Source organism: Nerophis ophidion, linkage group LG26 (genome assembly GCF_033978795.1).
Source record: "Nerophis ophidion isolate RoL-2023_Sa linkage group LG26, RoL_Noph_v1.0, whole genome shotgun sequence".
Lineage (NCBI taxonomy): Eukaryota > Metazoa > Chordata > Actinopteri > Syngnathiformes > Syngnathidae > Nerophis > Nerophis ophidion.
In genome coordinates, this window is record NC_084636.1 from 32,527,195 (window position 1) to 32,552,828 (window position 25,634).

The window sequence follows — 25,634 nt, forward strand, 5'->3', positions numbered from 1 at the left end:
ACTCGAGGGGATCTACCTCATTTATATATATCATTTATATTTATTTATTTATGAAAGAGACATTTTTGTAAACAAGTTCAATGTGTTTAATGATAATACAAGCATGTGTAACACATATAGATGTCTTTCTTTCACAAAGACAAGAATATAAGTTGGTGTATTACCTGATTCTGATGACTTGCATTGATTGGAATCAGACAGTAATGATGATAACGCCCACATTTTCAAATGGAGGAGAAAAAAAGTTGTCTTTTCTGTACAATACCACATGAAAGTGGTTGGTTTTTGGCATCTAATTCATCCAGCTTCCATACACTTTACAAGAAAAACATTGGCGGCAAATTCCGTTGCTTGCTTGATTGACATTCACGGCACCCGAGGGTCTTGTGAGATGACGCTGGCTGCTGCCAGTTCATTATTAGGAAAAAATGACAGAGAGGAAGGCGAGAAACACTTTTTATTTCAACAGACTTTCGCGCCGTCCCTTCCGTCAAAACTCTAAAGGCCGACTACCGCACATTTCCTATCTTCACAATAAAAGCCCTGCTTCATGCTGCCTGCGCTAACAAAATAAGAGTCTCAGAAAGCTGGCGTGCACAAGTGATGTGCACGCCAGCTTTCTGAGGGATCGCTTGTGCACGCCAGTTTTCCGAGACTCTGTATTTAGTTAGCGCAGGCAGCATGAAGCAGGGCTTTTATTGTGAAGATAGGAAATGTGCAGTCGGCCTTTAGAGTTTTGACGGATGGTACGGCGCGAGAGTCTGTTGAAATAAAAAGTGTTTCTCGCCTTCCTCTCGGTCATATTTTCATAATAATGATCTTGCAGCAGCCAGCGTCATCTCACAAGACCCTCCGGTACCGTGAATGTCATTTAAGTGACGTCTTGGTGAAGATTGATGATCACTCATTTTTAGGTCTATTTTTTTTAAAAGCCTGGCTGGAGATCGACTGACACACCCCCCGCGGTCGACTGGTAGCTCGCGATCGACGTAATGGGCACCCCTGACTTAAAGTGTCCTCTTTGGGGATTGTAATAGAGATCCATCTGGATTCATCATCTTGATTCTAAACATTTCTTCACAAAAAAAGAAATCTTTAACATCAATATTTATGGAACACGTCCACAAAAAAATCTAGCTGTCAACACTGTTGCTTTTTATCTTAGTTTATGATCTTACATTCATATTTTGTTGAAGTATTATTCAATAAATATATTTATAAAGGATTTTTGAATTTTTGCTATTTTTAGAATATTTAAAAAAAAAATCTCACGTCCCCCTTAGCATACCTTCAAGTACCCCCAGGGGTACGCGTACCCCCATTTGAGAACCACTGAACTACACCATGTCTATGGTTTGGGATTATTTTAAAGTGTCTGACGGATAAAAAACTGGCAATTTGCGATGACTGCGAGGAAGGACTGGTGGACTCTCCTATTTCTGGGGCTGAGGTCGCTGAGGTAGTTAAAAAGCTCCTCGGCGGCAAGGCCCCAGGGGTGGACGAGATCCGCCCGGAGTTCCTTAAGGCTCTGGATGCTGTGGGGCTGTCTTGGTTGACAAGACTTTGCAGCATCGCGTGGACATCGGGGGCGGTACCTCTGGATTGGCAGACCGGGGTGGTGGTTCCTCTCTTTAAGAAGGGGACCGGAGGGTGTGTTCCAACTATCGTGGGATCACACTCCTCAGCCTTCCCGGTAAGGTTTATTCAGGTGTACTGGAGAGGAGGCTACGCCGGATAGTCGAACCTCGGATTCAGGAGGAACAGTGTGGTTTTCATCCTGGTCGTGGAACTGTGGACCAGCTCTATACTCTCGGCAGGGTTCTTGAGGGTGCATGGGAGTTGGCCCAACCAGTCTACATGTGCTTTGTGGACTTGGAGAAGGCATTCGACCGTGTCCCTCGGGAAGTCCTGTGGGGAGTGCTCAGAGAGTATGGGGTATCGGACTGTCTTATTGTGGCGGTCCACTCCCTGTACGATCAGTGCCAGAGCTTGGTCCGCATTGCCGGCAGTAAGTCGAACACATTTCCAGTGAAGGTTGGACTCCGCCAAGGCTGTCCTTTGTCACCGATTCTGTTCATAACTTTTATGGACAGAATTTCTAGGCGCAGTCAAGGCGTTGAGGGGTTCCGGTTTGGTGACCGCAGGATTAGGTCTCTGCTTTTTGCAGATGATGTGGTCCTGATGGCTTCATCTGGCCGGGATCTTCAGCTCTCGCTGGATCGGTTCGCAGCCGAGTGTGAAGCGACCGGAATGAGAATCAGCACCTCCAAGTCCGAGTCCATGGTTCTCGCCCGGAAAAGGGTGGAGTGCCATCTCCGGGTTGGGGAGGAGACCCTGCCCCAAGTGGAGGAGTTCAAGTACCTAGGAGTCTTGTTCACGAGTGAGGGAAGAGTGGATCGTGAGATCGACAGGCGGATCGGTGCGGCGTCTTCAGTAATGCGGACGTTGTACCGATCCGTTGTGGTGAAGAAGGAGCTGAACCAGAAGGCAAAGCTCTCAATTTACCGGTCGATCTACGTTCCCATCCTCACCTATGGTCATGAGCTTTGGGTCATGACCGAAAGGATAAGATCACGGGTACAAGCGGCCGAAATGAGTTTCCTCCGCCGTGTGGCGGGGCTCTCCCTTAGAGATAGGGTGAGAAGCTCTGCCATCCGGGAGGAACTCAAAGTAAAGCCGCTGCTCCTCCACATGGAGAGGAGCCAGATGAGGTGGTTCGGGCATCTGGTCAGGATGCCACCCGAGCGCCTCCCTAGGGAGGTGTTTAGGGCACGTCCAACCGGTAGGAGGCCACGGGGAAGACCCAGGACACGTTGGGAAGACTATGTCTCCCGGCTGGCCTGGGAGCGCCTCGGGATCCCCCGGGAAGAGCTGGACGAAGTGGCTGGGGAGAGGGAAGTCTGGGTTTCCCTGCTTAGGCTGTTGCCCCCGCGACCCGACCTCGGATAAGCGGAAGATGATGGATGGATGGATGGATGGATGGATGCGAGGAAGAACCAAGATGTCTTCCTTTTAATACAAGCAATTTGATCTCCCACCTCTTCAAGAATCATAAGGAGATACACGATGAATAAAAGCGGAAGATGGATGAAAAGCAAACACGGAAAAAAGCAGTACACCACAGTTGTCGCATAAAGACTCCGCCAAGAAAAAACAAAATTACAACAAAAACCACCCCAAGGCGAAAGTCCACACAGTATGGCAAAAGCTACGGTGGAGTTTGGTGTGACTAGTCTGCCCTGCATGGCGCACACTTTGCAGTGAACGGAGCTTTTTAGAAGCTCTGACTGACTGCTAGGCAACTTCAAGCACTCACCACCAGCTTGCAGAACAGTTTTGTTACTCATACAAATACGTTAGAGCAGGGCAGATTGAGTCCAGTTTATAATTTCCTGTTATACAGTACGTCCGACCGATAGGAGGCCACGGGGAAGACCCAGGACACGTTGGGAAGACTATGTCTCCCGGCTGGCCTGGGAACGCCTCGGGATCCCCCGGGAGGAGCTGGACGAAGGGGCTGGGGAGAGAGAAGTCTGGGCTTCTCTGCTTAGGCTGCTGTCCCCAAGACCTGACCTCGGATAAGCGGAAGAAGATGGACAGTATGCCCAGCAGTCTTGCACTAAGTGAGGACTATGTTATTGTTTACTTTATTACTGTAGTATACCCTGGACTGAAGTTGTGTGCCTTCATTGTTTTTGTAGCGGTTGTTTTGAGGTATGTTTAAAAAAAAAAAAGCACTTTGAGACTTCAATATTAAATATGGCAATTTTTTCCATAACTCGTGTTGCTTTATTTTGGAAAACCTTGTTACATTGTTTATTGCATCCAGCGGGGCATCACAACAAAATTAGGCACGATAATGTGTTCATTCCACGATTGTATGTATCGGTATCGGCTGATATCGGAATCGGTAATTAAGAGTTGGACAATATCGGAATATCGGACATCGGCAAAACAGCCATTATCGGACATCTCTAATATTTTTATGACCTGTGGAAAATAAAGAGCGGGATATAAATATTTTCCTGTAAATGTAACTTCCTGTGATTGTAATTCCTTAGCTTGTGTGCTTAGCTGTTGTGTAGCTGCGAGTAGCCTATACCTTAGCATGTTAACCTTTTGGGTATGACAGAAAGAAAAGGGCAACCTTGTGTGCTTAGCTGTTGTGTAGCTGCTAGCAGCCAATAGCTTAGCATATTTATCTTTTGCATATAACAGAGGTAAGGAGCAACTTTGTGTGCTATTTTGTGCTTAGCTGTTGTGTAACTACTAACAGCCTATAGCTTAGCATGTTTATCTTTTGTATATAACAGAGGTAAGGAGCAACTTTGTGTGCTATTTTGTGCTTAGCTGTTGTGTAGCTGCTAGCAGCCAATAGCTTAGCATGTTTATCCTATTAGCTGTAACAGAACAAAAGGGCAACCTTGTGGTCTCATTTACATGTTAAGTGGGGCTTCTGCCATCTTGCAGAGTTAACTCCACCGGATGGGTTGCCTACAGCCACAGCTGTTAATGTTTCTTGAGCGGACACTATTTGGAGATTGTTTTCTTAAATAGACTACAGGAGTCTAATAATTTTTATGGTGCTGTGCTGGTGTACCTAATGAAGTGTCCTGTGCCTCAGCGTTGCTAGGATACCAGTCTTACTCACCCCTTGTGCACGTAAGTCGTGGCGTTGTCTGGCTCCAACTCGATGCACTTGTCGTACATCTCGTCCGCCTTTCCAAACTGCTGCTGATCAGTCAGAGCCTGCAGAGAAGACGTTTACTCGATGACATCGCCAGTATGACGCAACATGAGGCGAGTAGGAGCGTGTACGACGCAACATGAGGCGAGGAGGAGCGTGTATGACGCAACATGAGGCGAGTAGGAGCGTGTATGACGCAACATGAGGCGAGTAGGAGCGTGTATGATGCAACATGAGGCGAGTAGGAGCGTGTATGATGCAACATGAGGCGAGTAGGAGCGTGTATGATGCAACATGAGGCGAGTAGGAGAGTGTATGACGCAACATGAGGCAAGTAGGAGCGTGTATGATGCAACATGAGGGCGAGTAGGAGCGTGTATGATGCAACATGAGGCGAGTAGGAGAGTGTATGACGCAACATGAGGCAAGTAGGAGCGTGTATGACGCAACATGAGGCGAGTAGGAGCGTGTATGATGCAACATGAGGCGAGTAGGAGCGTGTATGATGCAACATGAGGCGAGTAGGAGCGTGTATGATGCAACATGAGGCGAGTAGGAGAGTGTATGACGCAACATGAGGCAAGTAGGAGCGTGTATGATGCAACATGAGGGCGAGTAGGAGCGTGTATGATGCAACATGAGGCGAGTAGGAGAGTGTGTGATGCAACATGAGGCGAGTAGGAGAGTGTATGACGCAACATGAGGCAAGTAGGAGCGTGTATGACGCAACCTGAGGCAAATAGGAGCGTGTATGATGCAACATGAGGCGAGTAGGAGCGTGTATGATGCAACATGAGGCGAGTAGGAGAGTGTATGACGCAACATGAGGCGAGTAGGAGCGTGTATGATGCAACATGAGGCGAGTAGGAGAGTGTATGACGCAACATGAGGCAAGTAGGAGCGTGTATGATGCAACATGAGGGCGAGTAGGAGCGTGTATGATGCAACATGAGGCGAGTAGGAGAGTGTGTGATGCAACATGAGGCGAGTAGGAGAGTGTATGACGCAACATGAGGCAAGTAGGAGCGTGTATGATGCAACATGAGGCGAGTAGGAGAGTGTATGACGCAACATGAGGCAAATAGGAGCGTGTATGATGCAACCTGAGGCAAATAGGAGCGTGGATGATGCAACATGAGGCAAATGGGAGTGTGTATGATGCAACATGGGGCAAATAGGAGCGTGTATGATGCAACCTGAGGCAAATAGGAGCGTGTATGATGCAACATGGGGCAAATAGGAGCGTGTATGATGCAACATGAGGAAAATAGGAGTGTGTACGACGCAACATGAGGCGAGTAGGAGCGTGTACGACGCAACATGAGGCGAGTAGGAGCTTGTATGACGCAACATGAGGCGAGTAGGAGAGTGTATGACACAACATGAGGCTAATAGGAGCGTGTATGACGCAACATGAGGGCGAGTAGGAGCGTGTATGATGCAACATGAGGCGAGTAGGAGAGTGTATGATGCAACCTGAGGCAAGTAGGAGCGTGTACGACGCAACATGAGGAGAGGAGCGTGTACGACGCAACATGAGGAGAGGAGGAGCGTGTACGACGCAACATGAGGAGAGGAGGAGCGTGTACGACGCAACGTGAGGCGAGGAGGAGCGTGTATGATGCAACATGAGGAGAGTAGGAGAGTGTATGACGCAACATGAGGCGAGTAGGAGCGTGTATGATGCAACATGAGGCAAATAGGAGCGTGGATGATGCAACATGAGGCAAATGGGAGTGTGTATGATGCAACATGGGGCAAATAGGAGCGTGTATGATGCAACCTGAGGCAAATAGGAGCGTGTATGATGCAACATGGGGCAAATAGGAGCGTGTATGATGCAACATGAGGAAAATAGGAGTGTGTACGACGCAACATGAGGCGAGTAGGAGCGTGTACGACGCAACATGAGGCGAGTAGGAGCTTGTATGACGCAACATGAGGCGAGTAGGAGCGTGTATGATGCAACATGAGGCGAGTAGGAGCGTGTATGATGAAACATGAGGCAAATAGGAGTGTGTATGATGCAACATGGGGCAAGTAGGAGAGTGTATGACACAACATGAGGGCGAGTAGGAGCGTGTATGATGCAACATGAGGCGATAGGAGCATGTATGATGCAACAAGAGGCAAATAGGAGTGTGTATGATGCAACATGAGGCGAGTAGGAGCTTGTATGACGCAACATGAGGCGAGTAGGAGCGTGTATGATGCAACATGAGGCAAATAGGAGTGTGTATGATGCAACATGGGGCAAGTAGGAGCGTGTATGACACAACATGAGGCTAATAGGAGCGTGTATGACGCAACATGAGGCGAGTAGGAGCGTGTATGATGCAACATGAGGCGAGTAGGAGAGTGTATGATGCAACCTGAGGCAAGTAGGAGCGTGTACGACGCAACATGAGGAGAGTAGGAGCGTGTACGACGCAACATGAGGCGAGGAGGAGCGTGTATGATGCAACATGAGGCGAGTAGGAGAGTGTATGATGCAACATGAGGCAAGTAGGAGCGTGTACGACGCAACATGAGGCGAGGAGGAGCGTGTATGATGCAACATGAGGCGAGTAGGAGAGTGTATGATGCAACATGAGGCAAGTAGGAGCGTGTACGACGCAACATGAGGAGAGTAGGAGCGTGTACGACGCAACATGAGGCGAGTAAGAGCGTGTATGACGCAACATGAGGCGAGTAAGAGCTTGTATGACGCAACATGAGGCGAGTAGGAGCGTGTATGATGCAACATGAGGCAAATAGGAGCGTGTATGATGCAACATGGGGCAAGTAGGAGCGTGTATGACGCAACATGAGGAGAGTAGGAGCGTGTACGACGCAACATGAGGCGAGTGGGAGCGTGTATAATGCAACATGAGGCGAGTAGGAGCGTGTACGACGCAACATGAGGCGAGTAGGAGCGTGTATGATGCAACATGAGGCGAGTAGGAGCGTGTATGATGCAACATGAGGCAAATAGGAGTGTGTATGACGCAACATGAGGAGAGTAGGAGCGTGTATGATGCAACATGAGGCGAGTAGAAGCGAGTACGACGCAACATGAGGCGAGTAGGAGCGTGTATGATGCAACATGAGGCGAGTAGGAGCGTGTATGATGCAACATGAGGCAAATAGGAGTGTGTATGACGCAACATGAGGAGAGTAGGAGCGTGTATGATGCAACATGAGGCGAGTAGAAGCGAGTACGACGCAACATGAGGCGAGTAGGAGCGTGTATGATGCAACATGAGGCGAGTAGGAGCGTGTATGATGCAACATGAGGCAAATAGGAGTGTGTATGACGCAACATGAGGAGAGTAGGAGCGTGTATGATGCAACATGAGGCGAGTAGAAGAGAGTACGACGCAACATGAGGCGAGTAGGAGCGTGTATGATGCAACATGAGGCGAGCAGGAGCGTGTACGACGCAACATGAGGCGAGTAGGAGTGTGTATGATGCAACATGAGGCGAGCAGGAGCGTGTACGACGCAACATGGGGCAAGTAGGAGAGTGTACGACGCAACATGAGGCGAGGAGGAGCGTGTATGATGCAACATGAGGCGAGTAGGAGAGTGTATGATGCAACATGAGGCGAGTAGGAGCGTGTATGATGCAACATGAGGGCGAGTAGGAGCGTGTATGATGCAACATGAGGCGAGTAGGAGCGTGTACGATGCAACGTGAGGCGAATAGGAGCGTGTACGACGCAACATGGGGCAAGTAGGAGAGTGTACGACGCAACATGAGGCGAGGAGGAGCGTGTACGACGCAACATGGGGCAAGTAGGAGAGTGTACGACGCAACATGAGGCGAGGAGGAGCGTGTATGATGCAACATGAGGGCGAGTAGGAGAGTGTATGATGCAACATGAGGCAAATAGGAGTGTGTATGATGCAACATGGGGCAAGTAGGAGAGTGTATGACACAACATGAGGGCGAGTAGGAGCGTGTATGATGCAACATGAGGAGAGTAGGAGCGTGTACGACGCAACATGAGGCGAGTAAGAGCTTGTATGACGCAACATGAGGCGAGTAGGAGCATGTATGACGCAACATGAGAGTAGGAGCGTGTATGACGCAACATGAGAGTAGGAGCGTGTATGACGCAACATGAGAGTAGGAGCGTGTATGATGCAACATGAGGAGAGTAGGAGCGAGTACCCACCTGAGCGTAGAGCGCGTAGCCCTCAGCACACCTGGGGAACCTCCTGATCACGTCCTCGAAGCCATCCATGGCGATCTGGACTTGTGAGGGGTTGTTGCCGGTGTATGCTTGTCTGTACTGAAGAGCAACGCCCGTGTCATCGCTGGGAAAGGAGGCGGGATTAAGAGCGGCGGCGGCGGAGGCGGACTCACCAGGGCGAAACACTTCTGGGCCTGGGCGAGTGCAGAGTCGGGCCTCAGCAGGATGCACTCGTCAAAGTCGCCCACCGCCTCGTCCACCTGGTCCAGCAGGATCTTCAGCTGAGGAGACAAGGACGCGGTGAGAGTTTGGCCACGCCCACCTGGCACTCAGGGCTCCTCCTACCTGCCCCCTGTGGTGGTACACGTCGGGGTTGCGGGTGTCGATCTCGGCCGCCATGTTGAAGTCCTGCGTGGAGAGCTGCGGCTGCTGCTGCTGCATGTACATGCTGCCCCGCTTGATGAGGGCGTTGGCTCGCAGCTGCAGACCGGGGACACAAAGGCCTTGAGACCGTGGCAACAGGTGGCGCTATAACCCCTAAACAAACGCCAAACGCTCAAATATATTGGCAGGGGTGGCCAAAGTTTTGAATGGTAGCATTCTAATATTAACATAATAGCTTTTGAAAACATTTTTTTTTTTTTTTGCAAGTTTACATCTCAGTCAAATATTGTTACTTGACGAATGGTACTTGTTAGCATGCTAACGCTAGTAGGCTACCTCTTTTAGGCTAATTTTAGAAAGGTATAAAACAGTGTACTTGATCGATATTTAGATAGTCATAGGTACGTGATGCGTAGTAATGTTGACATTTTAACATGCTAGCGTTAGCATATATTTTGGTACTTGACATGGTATTTTTATCATTTTAACATACTAACATTAGCATGCTAGCATTTGTAACACATTTTCCAGGTATTCATCACAGAATATTTTTTTGTGGTTCTTGACAAATGGTCATGCTAAAATTTTAAACGCTTTTTTTTTAGGTATTTTTCGCAGAACAATATATTTTTGTTCTTGACACACGGTAATGTTAACATTTTAGCATGATGAAATTTTTAACACTTTTTTTAGATAGTCATCACAGAGTAATAAATATATTTTGGTACGTGATGTGTAGTAATGTTGACATTTTAACATGCTAACGTTAGCATATATTTTGGTACTTGAAATGGTATTTTTATCATTTTAAACATACTAACGTTAGCATACTAGCATTTGTAACACATTTTCTGGGTATTCATCACAGAATAATTTGTGATTCTTGACAGTCATGCTAACGTTTAAAACATTTTTTTTAGGTATTTGTCACAGAATAATTCATTTTGGGTCTTGACACACGGTAATGTTAACATTTTAGGATGCTAACATTTTTAACACTTTTTTTTGATAGTCATCACAGAGCAATAAATACATTGTGGTACGTGATGCGTAGTAATATTGACATTTTAACATGCTAACATTAGCATATATTTTGGTACTTGACATGGTAATTTTATAATTTTAACGTTGGCATGCTAGCATTTGTAACATTTTCTAGGTAGTCATCACAAAATAATTTATTGTGGTTCTTGACACATGGTCATGCTAACATTTTAAACTTTTTTTTTTTTAGGTATTCATCACAGAATATATTTTTGTTCTTGACACATGGTAATGTGTATGTTAACATTTTAGCATGCTAACATTTTTAAAAACTTTTTTAGATAGTCATCACAGTGTAATAAATATATTTTGGTACGTGATGCGTAGTGATGTTAACATTTTAACATGTTAACGTTAACATATAGTTTGGTACTTCACGATGGCATTTTTATAATTTCAAACATCCTAACGTTAGCATGCTAGCATTTGTAACATTTTCTAGGTATTCATCACAGAATAATTTACTGTGGTTCGTGACACGGTCATGCTAACATTTTAAACATTTTTAATTTTTTTTTTAGGTATTCATCACAGAATAATACATTTTGGGGTTTGACACATGGTAATGCGTACGTTAAAATTTTAGCATGCTAACATTTTTAACACTTTTTTTTTAGGTATTTATCGCAGATTAATATATTTTGGTTCTTGACGCACGGTAATGTTAACATTTTAGCATGCAACCATTTTAACACTTTTTTATATATTTTGGGACTCGATGTATAGTAATGTAGACATTTTACATGCTAATGTTTGCATTGTAAACCTGACAGATTTGTTAAAAATGCAGGGTAATATATTTTGGTATTTGTGACACGCAGAGCGGTAACAGCCAATCAACAGTGCCTATTCAGAGCGCATGGAGTCAGTGCTCCAGCGTCCTGATGAGCAGAAGGGTGTTTAGCAGGTAAGCATCAGGTAGCTGACTTTCCCCAAATGATAATAAACTCCTCCCAGTCAGCTACTACTAACATCACTATGATCCCGTTGACGTTCTAGAAACATAAGCGGCAGCTCAGCTCGCTCGCAATCGATCATAATATTTTATTAGAGCGTATCAAAACACGAATTGGTATGTCAGACTCAGCCCTGTCTTGGTTTAACTCTTATCTTACTGATAGGATGCAGTGTGTCTCCCATAACAATGTGACCTCGGAGTATGTTAAGGTAACGTGTGGAGTTCCCCAGGGTTCGGTCCTTGGCCCTGTACTCTTCAGCATCTACATGCTGCCGCTAGGTGACATCATACGCAAATACGGTATTAGCTTTCACTGTTATGCTGATGACACCCAACTCTACATGCCCCTAAAGCTGACCAACACACCGGATTGTTGTCAGCTGGAAGCGTGTCTTAATGAAATTAAACAATGGATGTCCGCTAACTTTTTGCAACTTAACGCCAAAAAAACGGAAATGCTGATTATCGGTCCTGCTAGACACCGACCTCTATTTAATAATCCAACTTTAACATTTGACAACCAAATAATAAACCAAGGTGACTCGGTAAAAAATCTGGGTATTATCTTCGACCCAACTCTCTCCTTTGAGTCACACATTAAAAGCGTTACTAAAACGGCCTTCTTTCATCTCCGTAATATCGCTAAAATTCGCTCCATTTTGTCCACTAAAGACGCTGAGATCATTATCCATGCGTTTGTTACGTCTCGTCTCGATTACTGTAACGTATTATTTTCGGGTCTCCCCATGTCTAGCATTAAAAGATTACAGTTGGTACAAAATGCGGCTGCTAGACTTTTGACAAGAACAAGAAAGTTTGATCACATTACGCCTGTACTGGCTCACCTGCACTGGCTTCCTGTGCACTTAAGATGTGACTTTAAGGTTTTACTACTTACGTATAAAATACTACACGGTCTATCTTGCCGATTGTATTGTACCATATGTCCCGGCAAGAAATCTGCGTTCAAAGGACTCTGGCTTATTAGTGATTCCTAGAGCCCAAAAAAAGTCTGCGGGCTACAGAGCGTTTTCATTTCGGGCTCCAGTACTCTGGAATGCCCTCCCGGTAACAGTTCGAGATGCCACCTCAGTAGAAGCATTTAAGTCTCACCTTAAAACTCATCTGTATACTCTAGCCTTTAAATAGACTCCCTTTTTAGACCAGTTGATCTGCCGTTTCTTTTCTTTTTCTTCTATGACCCACTCTCCTTTGTGGAGGGAGTCCGGTCCGATCCGGTGGCCATGTACTGCTCGCCTGTGTATCGGCTGGGGACATCTCTGCGCTGCTGATCCGCCTCCGCTTGGGATGGTTTCCTGCTGGCTCCGCTGTGAACGGGACTCTCGCTGCTGTGTTGGATCCGCTTTGGACCGGACTCTCGCGACTGTGTTGGATCCATTATGGATTGAACTTTCACAGTATCATGTTAGACCCGCTCGACATCCATTGCTTTCCTCCTCTCCAAGGTTCTCATAGTCATCATTGTCACCGACGTCCCACTGGGTGTGAGTTTTCCTTGCCCATATGTGGGCCTACCGAGGAGGTCGTAGTGGTTTGTGCAGCCCTTTGAGACACTAGTGATTTAGGGCTATATAAGTAAACATTGATTGATTGATTGATATTAACAGTTGGTAGGGCGCAACAAATGACAAAGACAGAAAAGCCTGAAGTGACTAGGCAACACTGCCATAAACTACAAATATGATCAGCTCATTTTTAAATGTTGCAATAAAAAATAATGGAAAAACAATATTTATTAACACAAATGTACTGAAAAGTGGTCGAGTTGAGTGGTGGGTTCCTCAGCACGCTGGTTGAAATGTGACAATGGTGGGTGGAGGTGCTTACCTTGACGTTGGCCTCCTGCATGTTGATGACCCGGTCCAAATCAGGCTGAGCGGCGTTGGCGTTGCCGATCAGCAGGTAGAAGGTGGCGCGCAGCAGCAGCGCCTCGGCCATGTAGCGGCCCTCGAAGTCCACCTCCTTGGTGCACTCGCTGATGATCTTGTCGTAGTTCTCCTCCTCCATGTACTGCTTGGCCTTCAGGTAACCAGAGCTGGAGGAGGAGGAAAAATGATTAAAAGGCGGCGATGATGTCAACCTTCAAGATCTTCTCAGACCTGGCGGTGACCTCGGCGGCCTCGCCCTCCTTGTCCTTGTCCTCGTCTTTCTTCTCGCCCTTTTGCAGCGGCTGTGAGACGAGGTCGTCGGTGAAGGAACCAAAGTAGGACTTGATGAACTGGGGGGAAGGCATCATGGGCTCACGGTTCTGCCAGAGCGGACGGGAGGAAAAAAAAAAAAGGTTACTTTTCACAAAGAAGGGTGTATTCTTCTTTTACCAGGCAGGTACACTTCCTTTCCCCTGAAGGCAACATACACCATTTACTTTTTATAGCCAAAAAAACCACCCAAGAATTCTCTGAAAAAAAATAGTAATCGATGCCACTGTGGAGGGGGGCGTGGCCTGCGGGCCTGCTGCGGAACGGGGTGTTGCCAGGACAGGCCTCAAAGACAGCGACAGGTGCGTAGATGGCCCAGGTGGGCCTTGTTATCTAATCACCTGTTGCCTTTATTAGCCGCAGCTGTGATTAGACGAGTCGTTGGAGTTGGAGGTGCTGCTGAGCGGACGCAGGAGAGAAAGACAGTTTGCTGGAAAGCAAAAGACTTTGCACTAGGTTGTCAGTTAAAACCCCGAGTCGTATCAAAGACTATAAAAATGGGAGCCATTACCGCCCTGCTTGGCATTCAGCATCAAAAGGTTGGAATTGGGGGTTACATCACCAAAAATAATTCCCGGGCGCGGCCGCCGCTGCTGCCCACTGCTCCCCTCGCCTCCCAGGGATGTGATGGGTCAAATACAGAGAATAATTTCGTCACACATAGTGTGTTTGTGACAATCACTGGTACTTCAACTTTATAAAAAAATCAAATAAAACAGTGTTATACCCGGAATTCCTGGCTCTCCTGGCAGTGTGTGGTGGTCTGAAGAACCCACTAGAGGGCAACCTCTACAGCTACTTTTGGACATTTATAGAACACAAATGATCAACAAAATATTCCTAAATTTCAAGCACTGTAAATTCCAGACTACAAACTGCGACTTTTTTCCCCGGCTTAAAAAACAATGCGGTTAATTTATAGATTTTTCTTCGCTGGCAGCCATAATGCAAATAGTTTTCATAAAAGACATGCAAATACATTGAAATAGGGCTGGGCGATATGGCTTTTTATTAATATCTTGATATTTTTAGGCAACGTCACGATACACCATATATATCTTGATATTTTGCCTTAGCCTTGCATGAACATTTGATACATATAATCACAGCAGTATGATGATTCTACGTGTCTACATTAAAACATTCTTCTTCATACTGCATTAATATATGCTACTTTTAAACTTTCATGCAGAGAAGAAAATCACAACTAAGTCAATTGACTAAAATTGTATTTATTAAACAGTTATTAAGCAGTGGCACAAATATTAATTTCCAAAACAGAAAGAAGATTGTCAGAGACATTTTAAAACAAGCTATTAGTGCACTTTTGTGCATGATGTCACTAAGATGACGCATCAAAACAACACTAAATTAAAGTGCACTTTTTGTACAGAACGCCACTACAATCGTTTAAATTAAATAAAGTGCACTTTTGTGCATGATGTCACACAAGATATTTCAATAAGTGTCAAATAAAATTTAGCTGCATAATAGGAAATCAAATAGTGTTTGTTCTTTGCTGTGTGGTGGGTTCCTGTGGATGTTATCTCCTTCTGTTTTTGACTATTTTTCCATAGGGTGTTGATCTGGAAATGGTGAATTGGGCATTTTGTTGGTGTGACACTGAATGGAGATGTTGACATGTGGAGTTTCAAGCACTCTTCATTCTATAGTACCAACCTCATCACATCCGTTGTGTCCTGAGCAAGACACTTCACCCTTGCTCCTGATGGGTGCTGGTTAGCGCCTTGCATGGCAGCTCCCTCCATCAGTGTGTGAATGGGTAAATGTGGAAGTAGTGTCAAAACGCTTTGAGTACCTTGAAGGTAGAAAAACGCTATACAAGTACAACCCATTTATCATTTATTTATAGCGGGTGACTTTTCAAATGATGCTACAAATTAGCAGTAATGCTACTTTTTGTAGCAACGCTTTTGCCACACACTTGACATGTTACGGTTGTCTGTTCGACATATTCCCGCTTGAAGCCAAACCACCGCCTGTGCAGTTTTTCTTGGGAATTCATTCTTCCTTCATTTGTTACCAGATTTGCACCTTTACTTTGTATTACCACTAGCATCCAAGCTCACGTTACCATGCTGCTACCTCTCTGCTTGGCGAGGGCGTAAGATATTTCACGCGCGAGCGTATGTGACACATGTAAGGTGCTGTTGTTTTATGTCTCAGTGAGGAGAGACAAGAAAGAGTGAGAAAAGCCTTTAATGCTCACAGCTCAAAGCAACTGCGTGAGAACGTATACTCAAATATCACGATATAGTCACAGAGACAACCCGCGATATATCGAGTATCTTCCATATATCGCACAGCCCTACTTCCAACATTCTTTTTGTATGGTTTCAGTTTCACAAGTTGGAGTTATTGAGTCTGTTTAGCTCAGGGGTGCCCACACTTTTTCTGCAGGCGAGCTACTTTTCAATTGACCAACTCGAGGGGATCTACCTCATTTATATATATCATTTATATTTATTTATTTATGACAGAGACATTTTTGTAAACAAGTTAAATGTGTTTAATGATAATACAAGCATGTGTAACACATATAGATGTCTTTCTTTCACAAAGACAAGAATATAAGTTGGTGTATTACCTGATTCTGATGACTTGCATTGATTGGAATCAGACAGTAATGATGATAACGCCCACATTTTCAAATGGAGGAGAAAAAAAGTTGTCCTTTCTGTACAATACCACATGAAAGTGGTTGGTTTTTGGCATCTAATTCATCCAGCTTCCATACACTTTACAAGAAAAACATTGGCGGCAAATTCCGTAGCTTGCTTGATTGACATTCACGGCACCCGAGGGTCTTGTGAGATGACGCTGGCTGCTGCCAGTTCATTATTATGAAAAAATGACAGAGAGGAAGGCGAGAAACACTTTTTATTTCAACAGACTTTCGCGCCGTCCCTTCCGTCAAATCTCTAAAGGCCGACTGCACATTTCCTATCTTCACAATAAAAGCCCTGCTTCATGCTGCCTGCGCTAACAAAATAAGAGTCTCGGAAAGCTGGCGTGCACAAGTGATGTGCACGCCAGCTTTCTGAGGGATCGCTTGTGCACGCCAGTTTTCCGAGACTCTGTATTTAGTTAGCGCAGGCAGCATGAAGCAGGGCTTTTATTGTGAAGATAGGAAATGTGCAGTCGGCCTTTAGAGTTTTGACGGAAGGTACGGCGCGAGAGTCTGTTGAAATAAAAAGTGTTTCTCGCCTTCCTCTCGGTCATATTTTCATAATAATGATCTTGCAGCAGCCAGCGTCATCTCACAAGACCCTCCGGTACCGTGAATGTCATTTAAGTGACGTCTTGGTGAAGATTGATGATCACTAATTTTTAGGTCTATTTTTTTTAAAAGCCTGGCTGGAGATCGACTGACACACCCCCCGCGGTCGACTGGTAGCTCGCGATCGACGTAATGGGCACCCCTGGTTTAGCTGATTAAACAGCTAGCTTGCGCAGCTAGTGGGTCCATGACGATGACTTCTGTTTTGTTTGATCTTCCGTTTTACTGCCGTGTTGTTTAGAAACAATTAAGGTATTTAAATAAACATTTACAGAATATTTTTGTGTAAATAACTCACTTCACAACCTATATATCTGCGGCTTACAGTCCGTCGCAGCTAATATATGGAAAAATATGTTTTCCCTTCTAAAATTTAGTGGCTGCAGCTAATATACCAGTGCACGCCATACTGCTGCCTCATTGTGACACATGCCTCACAGTTGCACCCTGCAGGACAGTGGGCGTACTGCATACATAAGAATCCCTAGTTTGAATGGTTTCATCAAGTCTATTTAACAGAGTCCTAATAAAAGAGGAGGCGTACAATCTTTTGTCAGAGCGTGGTGGGACACTGTACAAGGGTACAGGTGTACGCACTCTCCTCATTTAGCCAGATTTAATTCTGTTTGATTCCTTGCTTCTTAGTTTGTTTAATAGAGGTTATCAGTATTAAAACCTGGCAAGCATAGTTTGTCGTGTCAAAGTACACAATCGAATATCTCAGTTAATCACACAGTAATTTGTTTACTTAAAGGGGAACATTATCACCAGACCTATGTAAGCGTCAATATATACCTTGATGTTGCAGAAAAAAAGACCATATACATTTTTTTCAACCGATTTCCGAACTCTAAATGGGTGAATTTTGGCGAATTAAACGCCTTTCTGTTTATCGGTCTTGCAGCGATGACGTCAGAACGTGACGTCACCGAGGTAATACAGCCGTCATTTTCATTTTCACATTACAAACACTGGGTCTCAGCTCTGTTATTTTCCGTTTTCTTGACTATTTTTTGGAACCTTGGAGACATCATGCCTCGTCGGTGTGTTGTCGGGTGTAACAACACTAACAGGGAGGGATTCAAGTTGCACCACTGGCAAGAAATCTACCGCCAGACCCCCATTGGATGTGCCAGAGTGTCTTCACATTTTACCGGCGATGCTAAGACAGACATGGCACAGAGATGTATGGATAACCTGCACATGCATTTGCAACGATTAAGTCAACGAAATCACAAAGGTGAGTTTTGTTGATGTTGTTGACTTGTGCTAATCAGATATATTTGGTCGCGGCGTGACTGCCAGCTAATCGATGCTAACATGCTACGCTAATCGATGCGAACATGCTATTTATGCTAGCTGCATGTACATTTGAAACTATGCTAATCGATGCTAACATGCTATTTATGCTAACTGTATGCACATTTGAAACTAGATACCCACATTTAATGTGAAACAAACACCAATCGACGGATTTAAGTTGCTCCAGTGTCCCAAGATGCGAAAGTCCTGATCGTTTGGTCCGCACATTTTACCGGCGATGCTAATAAGGCAGCCGTGCCATGGGCCACTTCATTAGGTACACCCATGCTATGGCCGAATAGCGTCAATAGCTATTCGCTCAATAGCTTCAGTTTCTTCTTCAATTTCGTTTTCGCTATCTGCCTCCATACTCCGACCATCTGTTTCAATACATGCGTAATCTGTTGAATCGTTTAAACCGCTGAAATCCGAGTCTGAATCCGAGCTAATGTCGCTATATCTTGCTGTGGTAACCGCCATGTTGTTTGTATTGGCATCCCTGTATGACGTCACAGGAAAATGGACAGTCTCATCGCAAATAGCGAAAATCAAGCACTTTAAAGCTTTTTTTTTTTAGGGATATTCCGGGAGATGTAAAACTTAAAAAAAAACTTCTAAAAATAAAACAAGCCACTGGGAACTGATTTTCATTCTTTTTAACCCTTTTGAAATTGTGATAACGTTCCCCTTTAAGTTTAGATTGAGGTACGTCCTTTTGAAATCGGGAAAGATGTTAATGTTTCTTGTTTTCATGTAAGCTAGCAAGTTAGCGCCAGAATTTGTCAAAAATCACGGTTTTTACATCATTTAATGTTTGTTATTATTGGGACTTGCGGTGTTTTGTGTCTGAAGACCATGGTGAAATCTGAACCGTGGCTTTTGAGAGGCCAACATTATGAAGAGAGTTGCATCCTGACCTTGTATTTCTCTTTGGCCTTCTCCTTTCCCAGCTGCTTGAGCACCTTGTCTGCCAGCAACATGCTCTGCTGGTTTTGGAAGGCCTCCAAGATGCACACCGCCGTCACATCTGGTCAAGGCAAAGCATGGCAACCACCGGTCACATCCTTTCATATTTACAGGAGGTGAGAGACGACTGACACCATGGAGAAAGCGGAAGTCTACCTTCCAGGCATTCCTTCTTGTTGTCCAACTTCTCCAGCGCTTTGGCCCGCCTGAAGAGAGCCTTGACGTAGCGGGGGTTGAGCTCCACCGCCTGAGAGCAGTCCTGCACCACGTCTGTCCACTTCATCTGCAACCAGATCCAGAAGGAGTGTATTACTGCATGAACACCTCCAGCAACTCCAGCTTTCCTCTGAGGTCTTAGTGCAGGTGTGTCAAAAGTGCGGCCCATTTATCATTTTTTTAACAGCCTGCATCACGATGGTTAGCATTCTAAAATTAGCATGCTAGCTTTTTTTTTGCAAATTTTGTAGGCATACAAATTATTTGTTACTTGCTGTTCGCATGCTGAGGTCAGTAATCTCGCTTTCTTTATTTTATTTTAGCAAATTTTGTAGGTATACATTGCAGTCATATTTTGGTACTTGATGCATTAGCATGCTAGCATTTTTATCCATTTTTTTTCAAGGACTCACCTCGGAGTATTTGCTGTTTGACGCATGTTAGGATGCTAACATTAACATGCTCACTTTTTTCTAGCTAATTTTAGACATTTTATACACTTCAGCGTCAAATATTTTGCTACTTGCTGTTAACATGCTAATGTCAGCATGCTAGCTTTTTTTTGTGGTTAATTTTGTAGGTATACATTTCAGCCATATTTTGGTACTTGATGCATGCTAACATTAGCATGCTAGCATTTTTATCAATTTTTTTTCAAGAACTCACCTCAGAGTATTTGCTGTTTGACACGTTAGGATGCTAACATTAACATGCTCACTTTTTTTCAGCTAATTTTAGACATTTTATAAACCCCAGCGTCAAATATTTTGCTACTTGCTGTTAACATGCTAACGTCAGCATGCTAGCTTTTTTTTGTGGTTAATTTTGTAGGTATACATTTCAGCCATATTTTGGTACTTGATGCATGCTAACATTAGCATGCTAGCATTTTTATAAATTTTTTTTCAAGAACCCACCTCAGAGTATTTGCTGTTTGACGCATGTTAGGATGCTAACATTAACATGCTCACTTTTTTCCAGCTAATTTTAGACATTTTATACACCTCAGCATCAAATATTTTGCTACTTGCTGTTAGCATGCTAACGTCAAGATGCTAGCCTTTTTTTGTGGTTAATTTTGTAGGTATACATTTCAGCCATATTTTGGTACTTGATGCATGCTTACATTAGCAGGCTAGCATTTTTATCAATTTTTTTTCAAGAACTCACCTCAGAGTATTTGCTGTTTGACGCATGTTAGGATGCTAACATTAACATGCTCACTTTTTTCCAGCTAATTTTAGACATTTTATACACCTCGGCGTCAAATATTTTGCTACTTGCTGTTAGTATGCTAACGTCAAGATGCTAGCTTTTTTTTGTGGTTAATTTTGTAGGTATACATTTCAGCCATATTTTGGTACTTGATGCATGCTAACATTAGCATGCTAGCATTTTTATCAATTTCTTTTCAAGAACTCACCTCGGAGTATTTGCTGTTTGACGCATGTTAGGATGCTAACATTAACATGCTCACTTTTTTCCAGCTAATTTTAGACATTTTATACACCCGAGCTTCAAATATTTTGCTACTTGCTGTTAACATGCTAACGTCAGTATGCTAGCTTTTTTTTATGGTTAATTTTGTAGGTATACATTTCAGCCATATTTTGATACTTGATGCATGCTAACATTAGCATGCTAGCATTTTTAACAATTTTTTTTTCAAGAACTCACCTCAGAGTATTTGCTGCTTGACGCATGTTAGGATGCTAACATTAACATGCTCACTTTTTTCCAGCTAATTTTAGACATTTTATACACCTCAGCGTCAAATATTTTGCTACTTGCTGTTAACATGCTAACGTCAGTATGCTAGCTTTTTTTTGTGGTTAATTTTGTAGGTATACATTTCAGCCATATTTTGGTACTTGATGCATGCTAACATTAGCATGCTAGCATTTTTATCAATTTTTTTTCAAAAACTCACCTCAGAGTATTTGCTGTTTGACGCATGTTAGGATGCTAACATTAACATGCTCACTTTTTTCTAGCTAATTTTAGACATTTTATACACTTCAGCGTCAAAAATTTTGCTACTTGCTGTAAACATGCTAACGTCAGCATGCCAGCTTTTTTGGGGGATAATTTTGTAGGTATACATTTCAGCCATATTTTGGTACTTGATGCATGCTAACATTAGCATGCTAGCATTTTAAAAAAAATTGTTTTCAAGAACTCAACTTAGAGTATTTGGTGCTTGACGCATGTTAGGATGCTAACATTAACATGCTCACTTTTTTCCAACTAATTTTGGACATTTTATACACCTCAGCATCAAATATTTTGCTACTTGCTGTTAGCATGCTAACGTCAGTATGCTAGCTTTTTTTGTGGTTAATTTTGTAGGTATACATTTCAGCCATATTTTGATACTTGATGCATGCTAACATTAGCATGCTAGCATTTTTAACATTTTTTTTTTCAAGAACTCACCTCAGAGTATTTGCTGTTTGACGCATGTTAGGATGCTAACATTAACATGCTCACTTTTTTCCAGCTAATTTTAGACATTTTATACACCCGAGCTTCAAATATTTTGCTACTTGCTGTTAACATGCTAACATCAGTATGCTGCCTTTTTTTTGTGGTTAATTTTGTAGGTATACATTTCAGCCATATTTTGATACTTGATGCATGCTAACATTAGCATGCTAGCATTTTTAACATTTTTTTTTCAAGAACTCACCTCAGAGTATTTGGTGCTTGACGCATGTTAGCATGCTAATATTAACATGCTCACTTTTTTCCAGCTAATTTAAGACATTTTATACACCCCAGCGTCAAATATTTTGCTACTTGCTGTTAACATGCTAACGTCAGTATGCCAGCTTTTTTGGGGGATAATTTTGTACACATTTCAGCCATATTTTGGCATGTTAGGATGCTAACATTTACATGCTCACTTTTTTCCAGCTAATTTAATACTACTCAGCATTATATATTTTGCTACTTGCTGTTAACATGCTTTGGTCAGTATGTTAGCTTTTTTTCCCTTTTTTTTCCCCATCCATCCATTTCCTACCGCTTATTCCCTTTGGGGTTACGGGGGGCACTGGTGCCTATCTCAGCTACAATCGGGCGGAAGGCGGAGTACACCCTGGACAATCGCAGGGCAACACAGACAGACAACATTCACACTCACATTCACACACTAGGGCCAATTTAGTGTTGCCAATCAACCTATCCCCAGGTGCATGTCTTTGGAAGTGGGAGGAAGCCGGAGTACCCGGAGGGAACCCACGCAGTCACGGGGAGAACATGCAAACTCCACACAGAAAGATCCCGAGCCCGGGATTGAACCCTGACTACTCTGGACCTTCGTATTGTGAGGCAGACGCACTAACCCCTCTTCCACCGTGAAGCCCTTTTTTTTTTTTTTTTTTAGATCATTTTATAGGTATACATTTCAGTAGGAGTGTGGGAAAAAATCGATTCGAATTTGAATCGCGATTCTCACGTTGTGCGATTCAGAATCGATTCTCATTTTTAAAAAATCTTTTTTTTTTTTTAATCAATCCAACAAAACAATATACAGCAATACCAAAACAATGCAATCCAATTCCAAAACCAAACCTGACCCAGCAACACTCAGAACTGCAATAAACAGAGCAATTGAGAGAAGACACAAACACGACACAGAACAAACCAAAAGCAGTGAAACAAAAATTAATATTATCAACAACAGTATCGAGAATTGTGTTGAATTGAAAAAAAAAAAAAAAGGATTTTGAATCGAATCGTGACCCCAAGAATCGATAATGAATCGAATCGTGGGACACCCAAAGATTCACAGCCCTACATTTCAGCCATATGTTGGTACTTGATGTATGCTAAAATTAGCATGCTAGCATTTTAAACACATTTTTTTCAAGAACACACCTCAGAGAAATATGTTTGGTGTTTGACGCATGTTAGGATGCTAACATTAACATGATCACTATTTTTCTAGCTAATTTTAGACATTTAATACACCTCAGCGTCAAATAGTTTGCTACTTGCTGTTAGCATGCTAGCATAAGTATGCTAACTTTTTTTTTTTTAAGCTAATTTTGCAGGTATACATTTGTGTTCATTTTCGTACTTGATGCATACTAACATTAGAACATTTTTTTTAAGAACTCACCTTAGGAGTATTTGGTTTAATGTTAGGATGCTAACACTAACACGCTCACTTTTTTCAGCAAATTTTAGACATATTATACACCTCAGTGTGAAATATTTTGCTACTTGCTTTTAGCATGCGAACGTCACTATCCTAGCTTTTTTTTTTTAGCTAATTTTGTAGGTATACATTTCAGCCATATTTTAGTACTTGAGGCATGCTAAAATTAGCATGGAAGCATTTTTAACACATTTTTTTCCAAGTACACACCTCAGAACAATGTATTTGGTGCTTGACGCATGTTAGGATGCTAGCATTAACATGCTCACTTCTTTCCAGCTCATTTTATACACTTCAGGGTCAAATATTTTGCTACTTGCTGTTAGCATGCGAACGTCACTATCCTAGCTTTTTTTTTTTACTAATTTTGTAGGTATACATTTCAGCCATATTTTAGTACTTGAGGCATGCTAAAATTCGCATGGAAGCATTTTTAACACATTTTTTTCCAAGTACACACCTCAGAACAATATATTTGGTGCTTGACGCATGTTAGGATGCTAACATTAACATGCTCACTTCTTTCCAGCTCATTTTATACACTTCAGGGTCAAATATTTTGCTACTTGCTGTTAGCATGCTAATGTCAGTATGCTAGCTTTTTTTTTTTTAGCTAATTTTGTAGGTATATATTTCAGTTCATTTTCGTACCTGGTGCATACTAACATTAGCATGCTAGATATCTTTAACACATTGTTTCAAGTACACAACTCAGAGTAATATATTTGGTGCTTGACCCATGCTAGGATGCTAACATTAACATGCTCACTTTTTTCCAGCTAATTTTATACACCCCAGCATCAAATATTTTGCTACTTGCTGTTAGCATGCTAACGTCAATATCCTAGCTTTTTTAAATTTTTTGTTTTTAAATAGCTAATTTATAGGTATACATTTCAGTTAATTTTGGTACCTGATATATGCTAACATTAGCATGATAGCATGTTTACATTTTTTTCCAAGTACACACCTCAGAGTAATATATTTGGTGCTTGACGCATGTTGGATGCCAACATTAACATGCTCACTTTTTCCCAGCTAATTTTATACACCTCAGCGAGAAATATTCTGTTACTTGACGGAAGATAGCTGTTAGCATGCTAACGTCAGTACACTTGTTTTTTTGTTTTTTTTTTAAACATTTTGTAAGTATACACTTACATATGGTGAATGGGTCATACTTGTATAGCGCTTCTCTACTTTCAAGGTACTCAAAGTGCTTTGAGACTATTTCCACATTCACACACTGATGGCGGGAGCTGCCATGCAAGGCCCTAACCATGACCCACCAGGAGCAAGGGTGAAGTTTCTTGCTCAAGGACACAACGGACGTGACGAGGATGGTGGAAGCAAGCCTCATGTTGCTGGCACGGGTGCTCTACCACCCAAGCCACAGATATCAATCATAAAATAAGTACATAAGATTATATACATGCATTTTTTTTGTTCTCCCCAATATATACTTAAAATAAAAAAATGTGAATAAATAAATATTATATACATACATATATATATTTTTAAATATATATTTGGGGAAAACTAAAAAAAAATATATATATATATACAAAATTAGGGGGAAAATGAATAAATGTGTTTATATATATATATATATATATATTTTTTTTTTAGTTTTCCCCAAATACATATTTAAAAATATATGTATATATATACACACACACACATACATACACATACATACACATATATATATATATATATATATATATATATATATATATATATATATATATATATATATATATATATATATATATATATATATATACACACACACACACACACACACACACACACATATATATATATATATATTTTTTTTTTTCAAAATATATATTAGGAGGAAACAAAAAATAAATACATATAAATACATATTTTACCCCCCCTAATAAAAATGAAAAATTATATATATATCATTTTTTAAACATATATATAATATATAAAATATATATATATTTGTCTGAGATTATATAAAATAAATATATTTACATATATATTATAAAATATACATGTATTTTTTAAATTATATAATTTAAAATATATATATATAACACTTGAAGTGTTTAAAATGCTAGAATGCATATAGATAATATAAAATATGTATATATATATATAAATATTTGTATATATTAGACTAATTTTTTTATTCTATTTTATTTTAATCTTTTATTTCTTTTTCACATTCCCCCCCACTTT

General features: G+C 42.3%; 2 protein-coding genes across 3 annotated transcripts in view; one reads left to right on the top strand and one right to left on the bottom strand.

Moving 5' to 3' along the window:
* The window catches only part of LOC133543404 (uncharacterized), a 428,419-nt gene that overhangs the window by 123,179 nt on the left and 279,606 nt on the right, over nucleotides 1-25,634 (top strand). The gene's annotated exons all lie outside the window — the stretch shown is intronic.
* Nucleotides 1-25,634, bottom strand: part of LOC133543385 (mitochondrial import receptor subunit TOM70-like) — a 36,529-nt gene that overhangs the window by 2,772 nt on the left and 8,123 nt on the right. Inside the window, exons 3-10 of the mRNA XM_061887925.1 lie at nucleotides 19,196-19,322; nucleotides 18,991-19,100; nucleotides 13,372-13,520; nucleotides 13,100-13,307; nucleotides 9,211-9,345; nucleotides 9,039-9,146; nucleotides 8,848-8,964; nucleotides 4,652-4,749 (exon numbers count right to left, since the gene is read on the bottom strand). Of these exons, the coding sequence (XP_061743909.1) occupies nucleotides 4,652-4,749; nucleotides 8,848-8,964; nucleotides 9,039-9,146; nucleotides 9,211-9,345; nucleotides 13,100-13,307; nucleotides 13,372-13,520; nucleotides 18,991-19,100; nucleotides 19,196-19,322 (1,052 nt within the window). The remainder of the gene's footprint in view (nucleotides 1-4,651; nucleotides 4,750-8,847; nucleotides 8,965-9,038; nucleotides 9,147-9,210; nucleotides 9,346-13,099; nucleotides 13,308-13,371; nucleotides 13,521-18,990; nucleotides 19,101-19,195; nucleotides 19,323-25,634) is intronic.